The sequence below is a fragment of the Catharus ustulatus genome, chromosome 10 (genome assembly GCF_009819885.2).
Source record: "Catharus ustulatus isolate bCatUst1 chromosome 10, bCatUst1.pri.v2, whole genome shotgun sequence".
Taxonomy (NCBI): domain Eukaryota; kingdom Metazoa; phylum Chordata; class Aves; order Passeriformes; family Turdidae; genus Catharus; species Catharus ustulatus.
In genome coordinates, this window is record NC_046230.1 from 13,788,648 (window position 1) to 13,809,001 (window position 20,354).

At 42.4% G+C, this 20,354-nt stretch overlaps 1 protein-coding gene across 11 annotated transcripts in view; it reads right to left on the reverse strand.

Moving 5' to 3' along the window:
• The window catches only part of DLG1 (discs large MAGUK scaffold protein 1), a 145,373-nt gene extending 134,944 nt beyond the window's left edge, over positions 1-10,429 (reverse strand). For all 11 annotated transcript variants that reach the window (XM_033069026.1, XM_033069023.1, XM_033069021.1 and 8 more), the window contains exons 1-2: positions 10,355-10,429; positions 9,960-10,091 (exon numbers count right to left, since the gene is read on the reverse strand). In XM_033069026.1, the coding sequence (XP_032924917.1) occupies positions 9,960-10,091; positions 10,355-10,373 (151 nt within the window). In that variant the 5' untranslated portion in view covers positions 10,374-10,429. The remainder of the gene's footprint in view (positions 1-9,959; positions 10,092-10,354) is intronic.
• Between the last annotated feature and the right edge of the window lie 9,925 nt (positions 10,430-20,354).

Here is a 20,354-nt window from a genome sequence, read left to right on the forward strand (position 1 = left end):
CTCCATGGCAAAGATTCCCTTTACTCAGTCTCCCACTCCCTGTTTTCCTGACCATCTTTTCATATGTTCTGATTTTCAAATAAGCATCAAGCAACTCAATGTAATTTTTTAATATGGTGTTGGTTTGAGACTTCTGATACTGAACCTTTGTACTATGGCATAGAGGAAACCAATTAAATTTCATTGGCATTTACTATTTACCTGAAACAAGGCTGTAGTTGAGGTGAGTGCCAATCTCAAAGAAACATGCAATGGGACAAGAGGAAATTACCTCAAGCAGTGCCAGGGCAGGTTAAGATTGGAAATTATGAAAAATTTCTTCTTTGAAAAGGCTGTCAAGCATTGCAATAGGCTGTCCAGGAGAATGGTTGAGTCCCAAGAGGCGTTTAAAAAGACTTGTAGGTGTGGTGCTTAGGGATATGGTTTAATAGAGCACTTGGCAGTGCTGTGTGAAAGGTTGGACTCAATGATCATAAAGGTCCTTTGGACCTTCAATGATTCTGTGGTTTATTCTTTTTAAAAGTACTCCTCTAATGATCACAGTAACCTACTGGTTTTGGGTTTTGCTTTTTTGTACTTTAAGCATCTTGACCATTTGTGAGTTGTAGGTGGTCTTTCTTAAATAAATGGCAGGAAATTCCACACAAGCTTAGCATTTCATGAACTTAAACAGTAACACATTTACTACAACAGACTGCTTTGGACACTGTCCATGTGAACCAGTGAACCGCTGTCCTTACATCATGCACTACACAAATATATAAACTGCTCCACAATATATGTGAATTTAATAGTCCCATTTGTGTATGCTGTATTAATTGTATCCCCATCTGAAGGTTTTCAGTTTTAATGTAGTTAACAGCTTTGCACATGAGCAAGAATTAATTTAGGAAGTTCATGTTTCTTTTCCGTTTGTTTTTTTTTTTTTTATAAAATCTAAACTCATGCTTTGCATGCTAAAATGCAAAGGGGGAGGGTTTACCTGCAGGCAATTCTAATGCTGGCTGTCTAATTCAGCCCAGGAGACTATTCACCCCCTTTGCCCCAAGGCACACTGATAGTCCATGGTCAACTTTTTGTCACCAAGACCCCCACATCCGTTCTTGCAGCACTGCTTTCCACCTGGGTGACACACAGTATATGTTGGTATATAGGATTGTTCCTCCCCAGGTGCTGGACTCTACATTTCTACTTATTGAACCCCATGAGGCTCCTGTCAGCCCATTTCCGAAGCTTGTCAAGGTCCTTGTGCGTGGCAGCATGGCCAGGATTTACATGCTTCAGCTACTCAGTTACTCCCACACTTGACAGATGTTCCTTTTCTGATAGATCTTCAACAGCAGGACAAACCAATTTCAGCCAAAGCCAGCAAGTCAGCAAAACACTAGATAAGTTAGCATCACCATACAGACTTTACCCCACAAAGCTTCTCAATACCAGCTTTGCTCAGGAGAATCTCTCAGAGCCACTGCCCTCCCTCAGACTTGTAAGCAACCAAGAAGCTTATGAATTCTATCAGAAATGGACTTATTTCAGTTTAGTCCATGTAAGCAAAACGTTTGTCATCTCTCGTTGGTCTGCCTCTTCACAGACATTTGTTCATCTAAATGGAGCACATGCAAATGCCTGGTTTTGTTTATGATATTACCTATATTTGAAAAAACAGGTTTGCTAAGAATTTGACTACCTGTGTGTTGTACAAGAAAAGGTGCCATCCCTTTATAAATTAAGTATTTCTGTAAATCAAGGAGGGGAGGGAAAGACAGCTTTATTTCCTAGGGCTTCCTGCCAAAGCACTTGAAAACTCAAGTCTTAAAACTAGTAGAAAGAAAACAAAGGTCAACATGCTATTTCAGTTCAGAGCAATTTGAGATAAATGGTATCTGCCAAATTCCTAACAGCCCAACATAACAAATGTATAGACAAAATAGAGTCATGATCACTGTCAGAACAGGCAAAAGAGTCTGCCAACACTACAGACTTTCATTCTTCAGTCATAAAGCAACTCCTACTAACTCCAAGGAAGGCTCAATCATGCATGCTTACTTCATCTGCTATGTCAAGCTAAGAATATCCATTTAATACAAGTAGAGCATTTGAAAAGTGCACGATTAGTGATCAACAAAAAAATACAAAAACCAAGAAAAGTTTCATGTCCATTTACCAAGACAACGACCACAGTTAAGTAAGCATTCTTTTTGTATATTTAATGGTTGTGTTGTCATGGTGTGTGTCTGATCAAAAATAAATGTTTGCATTTGTACTATGAGAACTGAAAACCAGTCTCATCACAACCTCTGTAAAGAGCCTTTCAGGGCTGGTTGTTTGGGGATCTATTTCTTCTTCAAAACTGCTGCACACAATCAAGACTTCTTAAAAATTTAAGGAGCAACTCGTGGTGCAGCTTTCTCACTACACATTCTGTTCTATAAGATCCTTTGCCAGCAGCTGCAGCATCCAGCTACTGATCCCCCAGCTCTTTCACCAGCTTCAGTATCTGTGTCCTCCCCTTTGAACATCCTTTCTGCACATACTTCTCTGCTTAAATCAAATTCCAGAAGAGGTTATTTTCCACTTCCAGTTCTCCTTAATTGGTGCTTAATCTAATTGTTTGCTTTTATTCCTCTAGCTGCTTTTTACACTCAGCCAAATTCAACTCCTTACCAGCCTGACCTCTTATACTTTCCAAACTACTCATTCATATTTTCTTCATTGTTTCCTAATCCTTCCTTCACCATGTCTTCACAGAATCACAGAATCAAATTAGGTTGGTCAAAAGAACTCTGTGATTCAGCCCAATCTATGACCTAACACCACAATGTCAACTATACCATGTGTCACATCCAATCTTTCCTTAAAAAGTGCTTCACATTGTCTCTATCCAATTTTCCTTAAGGAACTCACAGGGTCTTCTATGTCCAGAATTAAGGTACGGAAAACTGTCACACAGAGATGAAAATTGGCACAATATTCTGCTGTCTAAACTTTCTGATTTAATATTGCTTCATGCACCCTTAGTCATCAGCCTAAGCCTTAAAAAGAACCCCAAAACCTCCCACTCCCCCCAACAAAGAGCAAGTATCCAAATTAAAATTAACTCCCATCTATCCACCCTCCCAAATCTATCAACACCAGTTGCAAAACACCAGCCAATACAACAGTGTACTTTTTTCATAAAGGGATGCATTTACTACTGTCTTCAGTGGCAACAAAAACCTTATTATTCTTACTTGTAGTATGTCCCCTAGATAATGTCAGTATACAGGACTGATGATGTTTCTCACCAGACAAATGCATTCAAAAAAATCAAACTAGATTTGGGATGAGTTCACTCAGCCCTCCTAGCTGAGCTTCCATACATGTGCATAGCTTTGCTTAGATGAAACAGCACAAGCATTGGTTTGTCTACCTACAGAAGGCTCAGGCTCCAAGGTAATTATGTGGCAGCGGTGGCAACACAAAGCTGGGTGTGCCACAGGGTAGCATCTCCTCCAGCGGTAACACTTGTATTCTTCTGCAGCCAAATGTTAACGTAAGTTTCTGAAAACCATATAAAGTTGCAGTGCTTTTACAATTTGCTCACACGCTATCCTTGCTGTTCCTCTGTCTTAGGCTGACTACTTCATTTCAAGCCAAAATAAGTCAGCTGTTTGAGGGCATGGTTGGGAAGATACTTGCACATGACAAGATTCCTATAAAAGCTTTACCAGAGAGCTCTAGAGCCTCCCCTAACTTGAGGAAAGAGTATGAAGCTAAGGAGGTTATTCTAGTGTCAGTCCTACACCTTCTGCAGTCTCTTCACAATCTTGCAAATTTGGCCTAGTTATAATTCAGGAAACCATCTGTGCCAGGAGACTCCTAGTCAGCTGCTACAGTTCAGTATCTTTAAAGATTCCTTCCTTCTGCACCAAAACAAGCTCCATCTCTCAAAATACAGGCAAACCAAATGCACGGGGAGGCACATGGTATTCCAGCTGCAGACCTAACAAGATGTTCTGCCTGCCCTTGCTGCTAGGACCACTGTGGAAGCAGGACTAAGATCAGGACAAATATCCTCTCTCATGCTTTTCCCCCTTCCTCTACACTGTACCCAGCATTGAAGCAAATGATGAGGGAGATTAGGAGCAAATCCAGGAACGCAGACAGAAGCACGGGAGGGGATAGGCAGCACACCTAGGGAAATAAAGGACAGGCCAGAGGGTAAACTTTCCCAGAACCTGGAAACTACACCAATTATTCAAAACTTCTGCCTTTTCAGCCCCTGGATGAACAGCAGATTTATTGACAAAGTTTTTTTGTCAGCAGACCCTTTCAGTGGTAAGCCTGGGAAGAGAATACTGCAATTGATATATTCTACAGTGTAGCTATTCAACACTGAACACAGTGTCAGTGAAATACCACAAGGATAAACTTTTGCCACAATACTATTTATCTGCATACCAGTAGCTACTCAACTTACTACTTACTTGCTATTTTAGGCTACCAAAAGCAGCACCTAATCCCAAAAATTCAATACATTGCCCTGTCACACACACACACACGCACAACAGAGGGTGGAAAACACTTTAAAAAGCAAGCTAGCTATCAAACTGCACTACATACAGAATAGTAAGTAATCCTTTAAAAAAAGAGGAACTATGAGATTATTTCACTTATTATTAGGTTCCTTGAAGAGTAAGACATGAAGTTCTTCCAAAGACTGGGACTCAGACAAACTGCACAGCAGAAACATACTAACAATGACTGAATTAACATTCCAATCATCTGGACACTAATTAAAATATTTATCCTCCCTCCATCTGGATGAAAGTAATCAAGTACTTAACAACCTTTGTAAACACAACCCTAAGTCAAATTTCTGTAAAACTGACTAATTTTTATGTATTCAAAGGAGACCAAAGCAAGCATAACCATATATAAGCCTTAGGAAATCTGTCCAGAAGTTGATGAACACCCCAAAGTTGCAAGGATTATACTACATGGATGTTTCAGCCTCAAATATGAGTAAAGATGTTGTATCACAGAAGCTGCAGTCTGGGGAAAAAGTTACAAAAAAATGCAGCAAGGATAATATTTCAATGTTTCAATACTACCCAATGTTACAGAAGATCCAATTCTGCCTAAACTTTCCTCTAAGAAAACCACACTAACAATAAACCCAGCAATATTCACTGACTAGCTAAAGAGATAACTTATTGTTAAGAATTTCTGGATTCTTAATGTAAATTCTATTCAGCAGTGTCTGAAAGGCACTAAGGTTTCAGTAACCTTTAAAAATGGGAAGGGTCCAAGCCAATTTGCAGAGTGAACTGTGCCATCATGGCACATGCTCTATTAACTACACTGCTGAAATAAAAGTACTAGCTGAGGTCTCCCCAAGAGCAAGCACTTTGGTTTCAGTTCAGGAGTTTGTGTTTAACTGTATTTGATTTCCAGTTAGCCAGTAAGTATAGGAAATATTCCCAAGGTGGTTAAGTGAGGAGGAGTGAGGAGGAGTGAGAAGAGCTCCAGAGCTGCCACACACAGCTGAGCTGAGACCACATGCCAGGTACCAGGAATGTGGCCAGACCACTCCAAAGTGGACCAACTTTGAGGAGTGCTCACCCAATCCAATCTACTTCAGTCTAAAATCTAGGGTTGTTTCCCTAATTTAGTTCAGAAAGCCAATGTGGAGAGAAATGAGAAATCTGCAGACTATGTTTTATATTCCTAAAATTTTCAGTCCGAATCCCACTGCCGAGAAACCTGAACAAGAACTAACTTCTTGCAATCATCAACTTTTTTCAAAGTTTTCAGACACAGGACTTACTTTTCTGGGGTGTAAAAATGCATTAAGAGTATCTGTAATATGTTTTGTTCAATTAATAAGGCACATCCAAACTATGGTTAAAAGCACCTTCATGTTTACTGGGAGAAGTCGTTCTTTGGTTTAGTAAAGATTATTGAAACAACTGCATTTTTTTATTCAAAATTTCCTGGATGTCTAGTGCTAGGAAGAACCAGTGCAATTTTCAAGGCAGATCTTCATGCAAAAGGACTCTAAATGAAACAAATGAGAGCGCTTACATAATGATATTCAACATGTTGAATCTTCCCTAATCAGATTTGCCATTTTATACTAAAATGCCTGTATATGCATAGCTAAAAAATTAGATAAGATATTTAGATAGACAGGCAGATCAATATTTAGATAAATAGACAGATAAAAACACCCTACTTCAGGCAAGAAGGATAGCACAGCCAACTGCAACAGTGTATGTAGGAACTCTCCTAGAATTCCCTTTTTCTGGCACCAGTGCACATGGAGTTAGTTCTTGTCAGTAAAATGAATGCTTCTGAAGTAGCAAACTACCTTATGTCTCTAGCTATAGCTGTAATATTTTTAATTATAGAAGTCTATTTTAATATGGCAAACCTCAACATGACACCCATTAAAAGCAGATCTTAATTAAACAAAAATATTATGCGTATAAACATATGAAGCAGACTTCTGTTTTTCTCTTAGAAGTGTTACTTTTGCATGCAAGTGTTTTTCTTCCTATATTTTAAAAAAGATAAATATATCTGTACCTTTTCAAGAACCTGTAGCTTCTGAAAAGGTAAAAGGGTGCCTAACCTATGAAGAGAACTCACCTGCAGAATTATTACCTCACTATTTGAAGATAAATATCAAATACCATACCAAAGTGAAATAACTCTACCCCCATGATTCTACATATGGGTATTTTCCTTTGGTCTCTTAATAAATTGGTCCATGACCAATTTATGAGAATATCAGGAACAAGCCATTTTAACTGAAAACAAGAAATCAAAAACTAGAAAAGACATCTCACATTTTGGAGCCCGTACAAAAGGAAATTGACTTAAAAGTGACACTATTCTCAAGTTTATTTTAATTACAGGTCCTTAGTATTCATTGAATCAAAGTTCTAGACATTCATTATTACATGTAGCTGGTTGAAGGAATGGAAAATAGCACATTATGGAAGACAGAAAATATAAAAATGGGCTTTTTCAGAGACTGTTTTAAGGAGGTCACATGTGGTTACAACTTTTGTTACAGATTCAAAGTTCTTACAGTTACATCACTTAAAATGTAACACTTGCAATGGTGGATCTGGTGACACTGGCTGTTCACACTGGTCTAATTCAAGCCATTTAAAGCTATAATTCAAGAACAAGGTCAAGTTTGAATTGCTGAACTAAAACTTGATTGAGAACTAAAAGGAGAGGATAACATAAAGGTTTAAATGAAAAATTAATATTACTTGTTCTTCAGCAATCAAATGGACTCTACAAAAAAGTACCCTTTCAATTTCTAAAACCTCTTTAGTTTCTAAAACCTTCTCAAATCTAAAAACATGAAACACAGTTAAAATCTGTAGTTTTCAGGAATATTTCATTTCTTCCATTATAAATCCAAAGATCTATTTCTATGCATTGCTTGAAAGAACAGCATTTGATTGCCAAGTAAAAAATTATTCTAAAAAAGATACATGAAGTTGACAGCAGATCCTGACTACAACCTTCACAAACCTACCTACTATGGGCAAACAAGTCCTGGATATAGTGCAGTAACTTGGCAGAAAAAGCAGAAAATAAATGGCTGAAGTTTAGTGGGGATTTTTTTAGTATTGTTAATTTTAAGAAAAAGAAAAAAAAGCACCCAAACCAGCAACTAAAAATAGCACAGTTTCTGGAAGAAGTATCTATAAGAGCAATAACTGGTACAGTTGAGCCTGAAACTTGCTGTCATCACAGCACTGGCTATTTCAGCAGGGAACACATCACAACTTCTATAAAACGTAGACTTCAAATTCAGCCATAAAGCAACGACCAATGGAGAATTCCACATTAAGTCTAACCCCCAGCACAACTGAATACTTCATCCAGCCTGCTCCCAGATCTTCATGGAAACAGGACAAGCAGGAGCCAGCTCAAGATCTTCCCAGTAACTGCAGCCATCCTCCAGATCACATCTTTTCCAGGGAGTCTCCTCACTCTTCACCCCCATCATGCAGTAATCACACCATAAAAGAAGGTGTTTCCAGGAAAACAGCCAGGAGCAGCCTGCTAGGAACAAGAACTCCCCTGACATATTTCCAGAGAAAGTAGCAGGTAAAAGGAGAAAGACCCAAGTTGACAGCATTAATTGCTTTGCAAGTACCAGCCTTCTGCCAGATGGTTTGGGAACATACAAATGCAGTCAAATAAACAATCATACAGGAACCCAGGAAATGCAAAATTAATGCAACATGCCCAAGAAGGACCTGCTGTGCATGCACAGATGAACTGAACTCAACAAAAACTAGGGTCCTGTGGTTGCAATGTGCAGCTTCTTACAAGACCAGAAAACAGCCAGAGCCCATCCAGGCAAGAACACATTCCTCCCTTCTGCTCCTGCAGAACAAAGCCAACCTGCTCTTTCAAGTCCACTGCTACTCTAGGTGTAGAGTTATAAACAGTGAAGATTCGTATGTGGATATGAGAAGAAACTACATCTTGCAGTTCGAATATCAAAGGTTAACAGATTGGTGTCTTTTCAATGAAGGGGAGAAAACAGAGCACTGATGGACCTTGAAGAGTTTTAAAATCAAAAAGCCTCACACAAACACACAGCCAGAACAAGAAAAATGGCGGTCAACATTGAAATTTTGGGTGCTGCTGCTGTATATTAAGTATTTGACACAAGATATCCACATTCTGGTCTGCAATGAGTGAATCTGTTTATATGTGTCCCACAAGGACTATGTTTAGCTCTTCATCACCGAGTTGATTAGCATCAACTATGTAGTGAAGAGAAATGCAGAATTCCTACAAGGAAAAGATTCTTTAAACTGACCTATTTTCACAACCACCCTTCAAGAAGTTAGATGATAAGAAAAAAACCCAGCATGACCACTGTCCTCTGAAAATCTACACAAGATTAAATAAATGCTCCAGAAGAAGGCATTCAGCAGGAATACATGTTTATGTTTTGCCTGCCCCTGTGCTTTTACCACAACACAGGTTGGAAGAAGCTGCAGCCCGGTGGAGGAAGATGTGCACCCTAGCACAGTAACCAAGTAGTAAGTCAAGTAACAAATATAGCTACAATGTTTGCCGTCAGTCCAATTCAGACACTGGTTACTATTAAAAGACAAGGATGCAGAACAAAATTTATTCTTGAGGGTAAACTAACATTAGCTGTCATAAAGATAGTGACAATCAATCAAGAAGAAACCACTTCTCACTGTTTCTCTGCAGAAGTTTCCAAATAAAGACAGGATTCAGCAAGTTCTATTTATGCTCAGGGCTTTTTTTCCAAACAGACCGGCAGGAAATTCAAAATTACATGCAAGTGCTTCTAAGAACTTATGGGAACATATTAAGTCAAGCACTATAAGGACTGTAAACTGCGAATGAATAAAGTTTTCACTATACTTAAATATGCAACAAAGGAGAAGAGATGACTGTAACACTCCCTGAAGCATTAGAGGTTTCTTCTCACTTACTTTAGGTTAAATTTGCACTTCAGTTATACACTTGGTGATGTTTTTAGAGACTCTTCAACAGGAATTGTCTGATTCCTTAGACTAAAAACATTACAATTCATTCACTAACCTGTTACATACAGACAGAAAAAAAACCCCACCCTCCTTAGAAATGTATTAGGTGAACAAAGATGCATGGAGAAACAATCTGAAGAAATACAGGATAACGTGTCACAGAATTTAAAACTATTCCACAATTTTAAGCAGTTTGAACTAGTTACAAACCTCAAATAAAGAAAGTACGTGTAACAAGTGAACTGTTGATCTATAACAACACGTGTGTTACTATGCAAAACAAAAACACAACGACAAGAAGCACATGGCTTCTAACTTACGGGCAAAACACCTTTTGCTCTTAACACCACATGCGAGAGCATCAGCAAGAACCGACCGGCTTGCGCACAAACTGAAAGAGCCAACCTTTACCTATCAAAGCCTGGAAAAGGTTACTTTGGAAGATGCTGATGACCCGCTCGATGGAGTTCCGCAGCTGCCGATCCTCCGCCTGGCTCAGCTTGGAGCGGTATTCCTCCAGGAGGCGCAGGGCTCGCTGGGTATCTGCAAGCGGAGAGCAGACACACGGCTGACCGGCGGCACCGGGCAGGAGCCCCGGGATGCAACAAGCCCCCCGCGGCCGGGACCGGCCCAGCCCGGCGCGGCAGCTCCTTTGTTCGCAGCCGGGGAGCGCGGGCGGGACGGTGCCCCCGGCGCGCTCGCAACGCCCGCGGCTCCCTCCAGCCGCCCCTCCCCGCCCGTCCCGCCGCGGCAGCGCTGTCAGCCGGCGGCTCCGGCGGCCGCGGCCCCGGCCGTGCGGCGCTCACCTTGCTTCCTGACGGGCATCGCGCCCCGCGCCCCCCGCCCGGGGCTGCCCCGGGGCTCCGCCGCGCCGACCGGGAGCGCGGCCCGGGGCAGCGCGGGGGGCGGCGCCCCCTGCCGGCCGGGCGCGGGGGGGCGGCGGCCGCCCCGCCTGAGCGGCCCCGCCTGAGCGACCCCGCCGCCCGGCGAGCGAGCGGCTCCGCGCGGGGCTCCCGCCGGCGCCGCCGCGGCGCCTCGGCGCTACGCGGGGCAAGCCGGGCCGGGCCGCGCCGGGCGGGACAGCGCGGTGCAGCCGGCGCGGCGGGCCGGGGCCGGGACAGACCGGGCTGGGGCGCTCCCGCCGCCTCCCGCCCGCACTGCTCGGAAATTCCAAACTTTCCAGCCAAAATGGCGGCCTGGAGGCTGGGGGAGCGCGCCCCCCCCACGTGACCGGGCCCGGCGGGCGCCCAATCAGGGCCCGGCGCGGGGCCGGTACCTTGGCGGCGGGCGGGGGAGGAGGCAGGTGAGCGCTCCCCGCCTTAAAGGGGCCGCCCCGCCCCGCCCCGCTCCGCCCGGCCCGCGGGGCGCCCGCGGCAGCGCCGGGCACCGCGCCGGGCACCGCGCCGGGCACCGCGCCGGGCACCGCGCCGGGCACCGCGGCGGCAGAGAGAACGCAGTGGGAACCGGCCCCCGGCGGAACCCGCCCTGGCCACAGCGTCCCCGGAGCGCCGCTCGTGGTGCCCGGCGCGGGCTGCGGGAGGGCGGGACGGCTGCAGGTGTGCGCCGGTACCTGCGCTGTCGCTTGTCCCTGTTGAGCTGCGGCCGTCTCTGGGCAACGCGCACCCGAGTGCGATGGTGCTGTGGGAGCGCCGGGCACGGAGCGGCTCCTGCGGCGGAGGAGCGCAGGGAGAGCCGTGCCCGGTGCGGGCAGTGCCGTCTCACGGGCCGGGAGGTCAAGCGACAAGCAGGGGCACAGAGACACCTCGCACACCTTGCACCTCCGCTATAACTAATACACGGAGCGCTGGCATCCACCTGTTGCTGGGGTTTTTTTCCCTTCAGTCATCCTGGTGAAGACCAGGATGAGGGGGAAGGACTCGAAAAAAAGATAAAGAAATAGCTTTACTGCAGTTAGCAGGGGATATAAGGTCAGCATAACGATATCATGGGAGAAAACACGAGAAGTCTTGCTTCCTGTAAAGTTTAAGATATGGGCTGTATGGCTGACATCGGGGACTCATCAGAATCACGATAGTTACTTTCTCAAAACTGGCATGGGAACGGTAAGGAGTTACCTCCAAAGGCAGAACAGCTTGCTTTTTTGCAAGGTGGCAAACAGATAACAGAGCATAGAAATGGGTGCCTTGGATAGAAACGTGAGCTAAATGGTCTCTGCAGCATATTCCATGTACCCATTAAAAGGAAATGTATATTAAAGGATATTAAAGGAGGTAGGGCTAACTCTTGTTCTAAGAGGGAATTTATTTCTCTCTCAATCAGATGGACAGTTAGCAGAGCCTCTTATCTGATACACTTCAAACTCTGTATGTATACACATATGAGAGGCAGAGACTCGAAAGTTCAAGGCAAATACTGATGTGATTTTTTTTCCCTGAATCCAAGCTCACATTTCCATTTACATTTTTTAGATTTAAGCACAACTGAAAATGCTCAAGAACTTACCCAAAGAACCTAAAAAGAGTCTCCTGGGCAACTCTCACAAATGTGAAGTCTAAAAATCAGAACTAGACTTCTCGTTGGCAAAGACCTAAACTTAAGGAAACTTACACCATGACACATCTAACTGAGATCTAGAAAATAACTTTTCCCTCCACAGTAGTCCTATGTTTTGTTCTTTGATTTGTGCCAGGAGTATCTCCTCCTCCCATAGCTATGTACTGTGAAAGTGTTCACACATCTCACTGAAGCAAGCAGACACACATTTAGTGCTGACACACATTGCCCATTTTCTTCCTTTCTAGTTGTGTTTTCATATCTCAAAATTTTGGCACCAGCTGGTATCAGTTCAGATATTTTGAAATGAAAGCAGGCTAAGAAGCCTCCATCACTGGCCTCATCAGTTTTCAGTGTTTACAACAGCAATAAATGTGCTGTTAAGGGGCAATAGCCCTCTTGATGTCAGAGGAATATATATACAGAAGGAGAGGAAGAACAATCTAAATTTAGCTAGCAGAAAGGAGACATCTGCAGCATTTAGGTTGGTTTTGCTGACTGACATAAATGTATTATTACAAAACAAAAAAAAGAATTTTTTTTACTATTAAAGGAACCTTCATAAAGAAACTACTTTTTCATACACAGTATTTGATGTTTCCAAGTCTTTTTTTATTTTAAATAAGAGATAATCCCATTACATACGGTCACTGTGCTGGGGATAGAGAAATAATCCTATATGTAACACCCTGAGACAGCATTTCTCACTTGTTACTAATGCTCTAGGGGAAAGAAAAAAATCCAACATCAAAGAAGGGGTCAGGATGATGGATCAGCAAGTCAGGAAGCAATTAGGTGAGCCTTATTGTACCTCAGAGAACGATGTTGGTTCCTGGCACTTCTGTTTCTGTTCTAGGAGTGTGTTTGCTGATCGAAAGCAGTTGAACTAGAAAGCACAGTATTAAACTTCAGTATGAAAAGTGGGCTTGAAATTCCAGCACATATAGAAAATATCCCGTGAATGGCAAATCACATTTTTACTAGCAACATTGCAGCTAGAGCCAGCGTTGCAAAACTGTCCTGTATTACACATCGTCTTTTTCCAGCTCCAGCTTTCAGGAAATTGTGTAGTTCCCTTGGAGGAGGGGAAAACTGAGTGTGAACCAGAGCATCATTTGTGCCAGAACTTAAGCAATGTCATTTATACCAAACCATTACAGGCAGCATACAGAAAAGCCTGTACTTGTGACTGGTATGGTCAGTACAGAAGTCAGCATTATGCTGTGCTTAACACTCCCTGGCTGGTCCAAAATGATCCTTGGCATAGGAATTCCAGGACAATTACAAAGCAGCAGCCCATTGCCATTGTAGTCCTCAGATGTATCTGAGGATGTGACCAATGGCCTTTTCTCACTGCCCTAGGATTTCTCCTTTAAAATCCCTTCTTTTGCAGCTGCTGCCAGGAGCACGTCTGGGATGTTCTGCCTGGGACTGTCTCTGGCAGGGATGGGCAGCTTGTTACAGCATATGTACTGCTTAGGAGGGATGTGTAATACAGGACCAGGCAGCTTTTGGCAGCAGGAAGGCCAGCACAGCACAAGCTTTCTGCCCTGGAAAACCTTCTGTAACAGCCACCTGATCCAGCCCAAGCCATTTGTACATCGAGAAAAGGCAGCCCTGCATCAGAGCCTAATAACCCCAGTTTCATAAACTATAGTGAAACAGAGACAATGTTTTCCCATTTTGAGAAACTATGCCAGAGCTTGTTGGCAGCTGCCTGCTCTGGCAAGTGATCACAGTAGTGAGCCTTGCCACAGATTTGTACCTGATCCTACACCAGCTCCTACCCCTCAAGTCCAGCTGCCACTTTAAAAATGGCACTTTCTGCTTTAGAAATATCACCTGGTCAGCTGCCACAACATCACAGGGAACAAGAATGCTGCCAGGCTGCTCGTGTTTTGAGGCAGTAACACTTTGACCACAGGCAGGGCAGCAGGATAGGGAGGGATTTGACTTCATGACACCTACCTGGTGAACCCCTCAAGGCCCACTGGAGCCAGCTGACAATGTAGGCTTCTCAAACTGGCAGTGGCGGTGCAAGCGTTGCAGCTGGTGTCCCACACAGTAACTGGAGAGGTACAATGAACCCAGAATGGGAGGCTTCAAAAAACATTCTGTAGATCCACACATAATGTCAATCAACACAACACCAAGAAAAAAGGACTGCAGACATCATCACATGGAAGAATTTGCAGTTATTAGCATGGCCAAAAAAATACAGTAGTTACAAGCTGAGACAAATTCCATTCACTAGAAGGTGGGATAGATTAAATAAATACATTTGTTCATAATTTAAGATGGACACTGGTGTATGAGGTGGAATATTTCTAGAATAATAAAATTTTGGTGTTAATTTTAGTAAAAAGAAATGCTGGCAGTTGAAGAATAATGAGTAAAACTGAAGACTTTTTTATGTTGGGCTTACTAATGAAAAAAACACAAGAACAATAAAATTGGAGCTCTCTTAATTGTCAGATTTAGTGTCCAAAGTCACCATATAGCACTAGCAGTCACCATACAAAGCAGGTGATTTCCCTTATTCATTCAGAACTGGGAGCTCATGCTCATGAAAGGATCTCTGACAGCTGCAGCAAAGCTTTCACATCCCTGCAAAGTCAGTGCAATGCTTCACAGCTAGCTGGGGAAGCAATGAAACCTCATTTCCCTGCCTAACAAGGAATGAAGCCTGAATAAAGTTAGCTTGTTCATTATGCCTCCACTCATCTGGATTCTCTGATGTCTGATAAGTTTGGATCGTGTGCCACAGCCTCACCTTTCAGGAGCTGGCTTTTCAGAAGAGCACCTTTTCATCATCATGTGTAATTTTGTGGATTATAAGAGATGCAAACAACTTCTTGTAGAAACATTCCACTTGAATCAAAACATGGAATGGTAACCTCTTTTTTTCCCTGCAAAAGCTATTATAAATGGAAAATTTTCATGGGGCCACTAAAGACTAAATCTACTCTTTCCAACACAGTCTGGAGTTGCTCTGTCACACCACCCAATGAGTCACGTGCCTGTCACAGATACTCTGCTAACAGTTGAAATACCAGCTCACTTTTGTCTATCATCTTCACTTCTGTGGGTAAAATAAGTTGCTGCCTATTACATGGGGAAGGATCTGATCTTTATTTGTTAAAATCAAAGTTCTATTTTAAAATATCACAGTTCAGCAAATTTAATTAAGCCTACTCAATGGAATTCTTATGGGATCCTCTTACACATCTCTGTTGATTTAATTTTACTCTTCTTTTTTCTTAATACAGTGAAGGCAGTTTCCCCAGTAATACAATCTTCATAATTCTCATTTGTGAACTGTATGTCCAGTTTGTCCTCATAACTGGAACTTGTCTTAGGTTAATTTGATCTCCATCAGAACACAAGGATGTCTTTATCCTTAGCATTAGAGTCCAGCTGGGTATGACTAGTAGATGAACGTGTTCCTGTTTACAAGAAGAGTAAGAGAAAACTGGACTTCTTTTTGTCTAAAAGACTATTTTTCCTCTATCATTGTCCAGTTTGTGTGTGCTGGAGTTGTTTGAGCTCTTGCTCTATTAGGGATTGTATGCCATTTGCATACAGCAAATTCATCTTTCTTTTGCTCTTGTAACAAGATTTGTCTATTGGGTTTGGGACAGTTCACAATCCTACAAAAGTGTGAGTTTTACTACTCCAGCAAGCTCAGGAACTAGAGCATTATAAGAAATACGAAACTTCTATTTCCTTATTTAGAATGTTTTATTTAAATAGATGTACCTAATGTATAGAAGAGCCTGGCTGAATGGTCCAACATCTTCTGGAAGGCTGCAAAACATCAAAAACAAAAGCATACAAAACAATTTAATTATAATTGTGAACAATTACTGCCAATATGACATGCATAAACCTAGACCATCTTCCTCCACACTTTCTATAATCAGGGCTGTGTTATATAATATCAGCTTAACAGCTTCTTAGTTGACTTCCTGATGTAAAGATAAACATCATTATATAAGCTGCCTATTTTAACTTTCCCAGTCAAATTAAGCAGAGAGGTTGGTGTGTTGTATGAAGTGAGCTTGTCTGTGTGAAAACTCGATGCAAGAAATAAACCTTCAAAGAGCACATTAGAGGCTCTTGAGCAGTGTTTTCCTGGGAGGAAGGCAGCAGTTGCTGTGGGGTTTGCCTGACCAAATGCTAAGGAGAGTGTTTAGAAAGTAAATTTGTGCATTTTTGTATGATCACATTACCCAATTAAAACAACAGCTACTAACAAGAAACTCTTCACATGCTATACAAGTGTAACAAATGCCCCCAAAATAGCAAGGCACTCTAGCTCAGACAAAGCACAATAAAGAGCTATTAAACCTCACTGTGGGATTCAGACACAGGCTACGTAAAGTAGCACCTTCTCCCTGAAAGGGCAGAAGCCACTCTTACTCTATGGAAATAGGGTAAATAACATGGAAGTGCTTTTCCTTTATTTCTGTGGCACAGACCCCAGCATGCCTTGAAACAGAGCTGCAGTCAATGGCTTGGTTTGCTGTGTGCTGATTTTCACCACCCCTGGAGTACAGAAACTGGTGTGCCTGAACCACGAGATCCAGCAGCACAGCAAAATGACATCACAGCATGTCACATCCAGACACTTTTGTTTTCCCAACCCAAACAATGTAGTATTTGTAGCAGAAAGCACGGGATTGTGCCCAGCCTTATGCCTCTTGCACAAGGGTGAGAGATAGATGCTCTGCTACTAACACATTGCCCATCATGTGCACCTGAAAAGACAAAAAGTCTTGGTATTTTGGGATTAAAGACAAATGTACCTAGATTACGGGAGTGGGAAAAATGGAAAGGGAGCTTGGCAGTGATTTTTATAGGAATCAAAATATACTTGTCAGAAAGTACCTTGTTTCAAAGCTAAGAGTCGCTCTCCAAATAAACTGTTTTGTTGCAATGTATTAAGTGTATTAAGTACTTCACACCAAACACTGAGTATTTCTGAACATTGCAGAAACACACTGAGCACGTGGAGCTCTTATAGTAAGCCCTCTCTCTCCTGGAATGACAGACAGCTAAACGTGCTTAAAATTCCTTCTCCCTGTGCTAACACCTACCATTTGAGCTCACCCAATAGCTGGGGAAATACGTGTCTGAGGACAACTGGCAGGAGCACAACCAGCAGACTGCAGGCTTGCCCTTCGCAAATCGTGGCTCCATCTGTAGCATTGTGCCCGTTACTGGCTACAAGCTGGGCTATGGGAATACAGGGCCCAAGCTTCCCATCTGCTGCCCTGCCCCACTCCCTCCTCCTTGAGATCGTGGAAGTTTTCTGCAGAGATCACTTGAGAGCAGGAGTTACTGGAGTCAGCATAAGTTGGCCCTCCTGGCTCATTGGTGGTGAGCAGGTAATTGAATTATCAGGCACACCTTCCCTTTAATGGGTTTTTTTCTCTCCTTGTTTGTGTAGAAGCTTTGGGAGGATAAAAGCAAGTATGTACCACAGATATGTGAAGGAAAAGAGGGGAGTTAAAATGGAATGCAGCTGGATAATTAAAGAAAAAAAATTGTTTAGAATTTTACAAATAATTAAAGGGAGAGGCTGCCAGTGACTGAAGCTGAGGGGTGAGTCCTCCAGTGTCCCACTGAATCACTGCAGAGTTGAACAGTGAAGAAAGCTGGGAAACTGTGCAGCTTGCAGGGATCTACTGATAAAGAGACCTAAGGGCTGCATGAATTCCCACACTTAATGCATCCTGCCTTTCACTCCAGGAGTGAGCATTCAGTGGTGCTGAGATCCTGCAGTGTCCACACAGCTTTTCTGCTATATTTTGATATGTGTTTAGGTGCAGAAAATCCTTGTAAACCTGCCTGTTTTTCACAAATGGCCTCTGCAGAGAGCCTTCATATGGTTCTTGTAAAAACCACTCTTTAAATCCTAGTGGTATTCTGCCTACTCTTACTGACTGTAAAAGAAGTTATCAGAGTCCAAAGTCCTGTTACTGACTCACAAGCAAATTTCTTGTTTGTCCTTTCAGTAAATTCTCTGTTATAGATAACTCATTTAAGCTTTGCTGCTTCTGTATCACTTACCTTGCTCCAATTTCTTTATCAAACACCGTTGCAAGTCGAGATCAATGAAAATTTTAACACTTTCTGGTTGTAAGTTCCCGAAGGGTTTATACCAGATTCCCAGAATCAGAACTACTTCTGAATACACTGACCTAAGCGTTCTGCTGCTGTTGTCAAAGCTGTATGGACAGCTAACTTCTCCTGGTCCAATGGTCAGCTAGATGCTCCAGAAAGCTACAGGGAAGTTGGCTACAATAATCAAACATGCACACTCAGAGACAACATGTACTGTAAGGCTATTTACTATTGATATTCCAGGGCTTCTATTCCTTTTATTTGCTTTTTGTCCTTAAAATACAGCATTTCTGGAAGTAATACATCAACCCTCCTTATTTTTAGATTTTCATTACTGGGGGAAAAAAATCTTCCACTTACCACAACTGTGATTTGTGCAAGGTAAAAAGTGCCATCACCAGAGGCTGTACCACGTTCCTTCTCAGAACTGCACTACTGCAACAGCAGAGAGCATTGAGTAACAAGTTTGTCCGATACCAAGACTGACTCATAAGGACAAAAAAAAGTTGGAAGACAGGTGTATGCTTGCAATTCTTGTCCCATTTTCCTGATAATTTGGAAATGTGGCCAAATAAAACATTAACTTGGTGGTGTGCAGGCCTGTGTCCTGAAATGGTTTGCATTTATGCATTTGCTTAATGCTGAAATCTGTGAAGTTCCTTTAAATGGATGCAGAGACTATGTGGACTAAAAGTTAGAGGTAAAATATTTTCCTTTCCTCTTCATCAGTAAATATTTTATATTTCACAGAGATAAACTTATAGAAGAAGCATGGGGTGACATAAAATGGTACAGCAAAAAGAAATGCTGTGAAGTTGGAATAGAAGAGATCAAAGTCATACTGGGCAGGAGAGAAAGACAAGAAACAAAAGCAGTCAACAAAGGATTACTGGGCCCTTACTAAGGCCATGAAAGGGGAAGATAATCGAGGGGGCCTCAGGAGTGAGATTTACATCAGATAGGTCCTGCACAAAACACTAGTGAGACCTCACCTAGAGTTTTACATAACCAATTCAACTAAGGTGAATTTGCACTAAGGTGGCAGAGCAGGAAATCTGGGATTTCCAGAGTGCAGACCTCACAGGGTACCTTCAGGTCAGCAAGGCTATTGAGCAAAAAAGAACAAAAGTCCCCAGAAAGCTTCCTGGGACAAGAGCAGTGAGGTTTGGAGCTGCTTCCAACTAGAAAAGCGAAGACAAGCCACTGAGCTGGTTTCAAGGTGGGACTTGATCCAGTCACACATCACAACTGAACACATTAAAATGCTCCTCTCTAAGCACATGGTGTCCCTTTCATTTCCATCCCCTGGAGGGCTGGTGCCTTTCAGCTTAGGTACTCACAGACTGGACAATGTATTTAAACAGAAAATTAAATTTCACAGCCAGATTTGGGCTGCATCTACATTGAAATTACTCTATACTGAAGAAAAACAGGGTACAAAGATTTAGATTTTGGGTTTGCTTCATTCCAGCACATTCTTTTTCATAAAGACTTGTTCTTAGGCCTTTAATCTTGACATTTTGGTCTCTGGTAGGTAGTTTGGACAGTGTTGCAGGATACAGCAGCTTCAAGACAACTCTTTTAGAAAGTCAGAGGTCCTGAGGACAACTCTAAAACAGTAGAACTCTTGATATTCTACTCCAAGGTGAGTGGGAGGGGACAGATAAATCCTCTGACATGTTTGGGTTGGGTTTTTTTACTGCTTTATATTTAATCTTATCAAGGATGGAACAGAAATCAGATACTGACAAATAATAGTGTTCTGCTCACCAAGCTGCACTGAATTTACATTTCTGCTTCAGAAAAGCTGAGAAATTCCAGGCCTAAGGGTAGACTTAAGAGAAGAACTCAGTCCACCATCATTGGTCTGGATTCAAGGGCAACTTCTCAGCTTCCTAATCAGAAAGGGCTCAGTATTCTCACAGATCTGCTGGCATCATGCAGATGTAGAGCATGCCTCCTATTTCAGAAACTCACTAAGGATTTATTCAATTATTAATTAAAATCTCATTTGATTATGATTATTACATGCTGAAGGAAGCATCCAGTTTCATTGCAAATAGTTCATTTAAACTCTCTGAAGAGATTCCATCATGGAAAACAAAACTAGCAGTCCAACCATTATGCATGGCCTTACATTACAACTCAGAAGGGATTATCTCA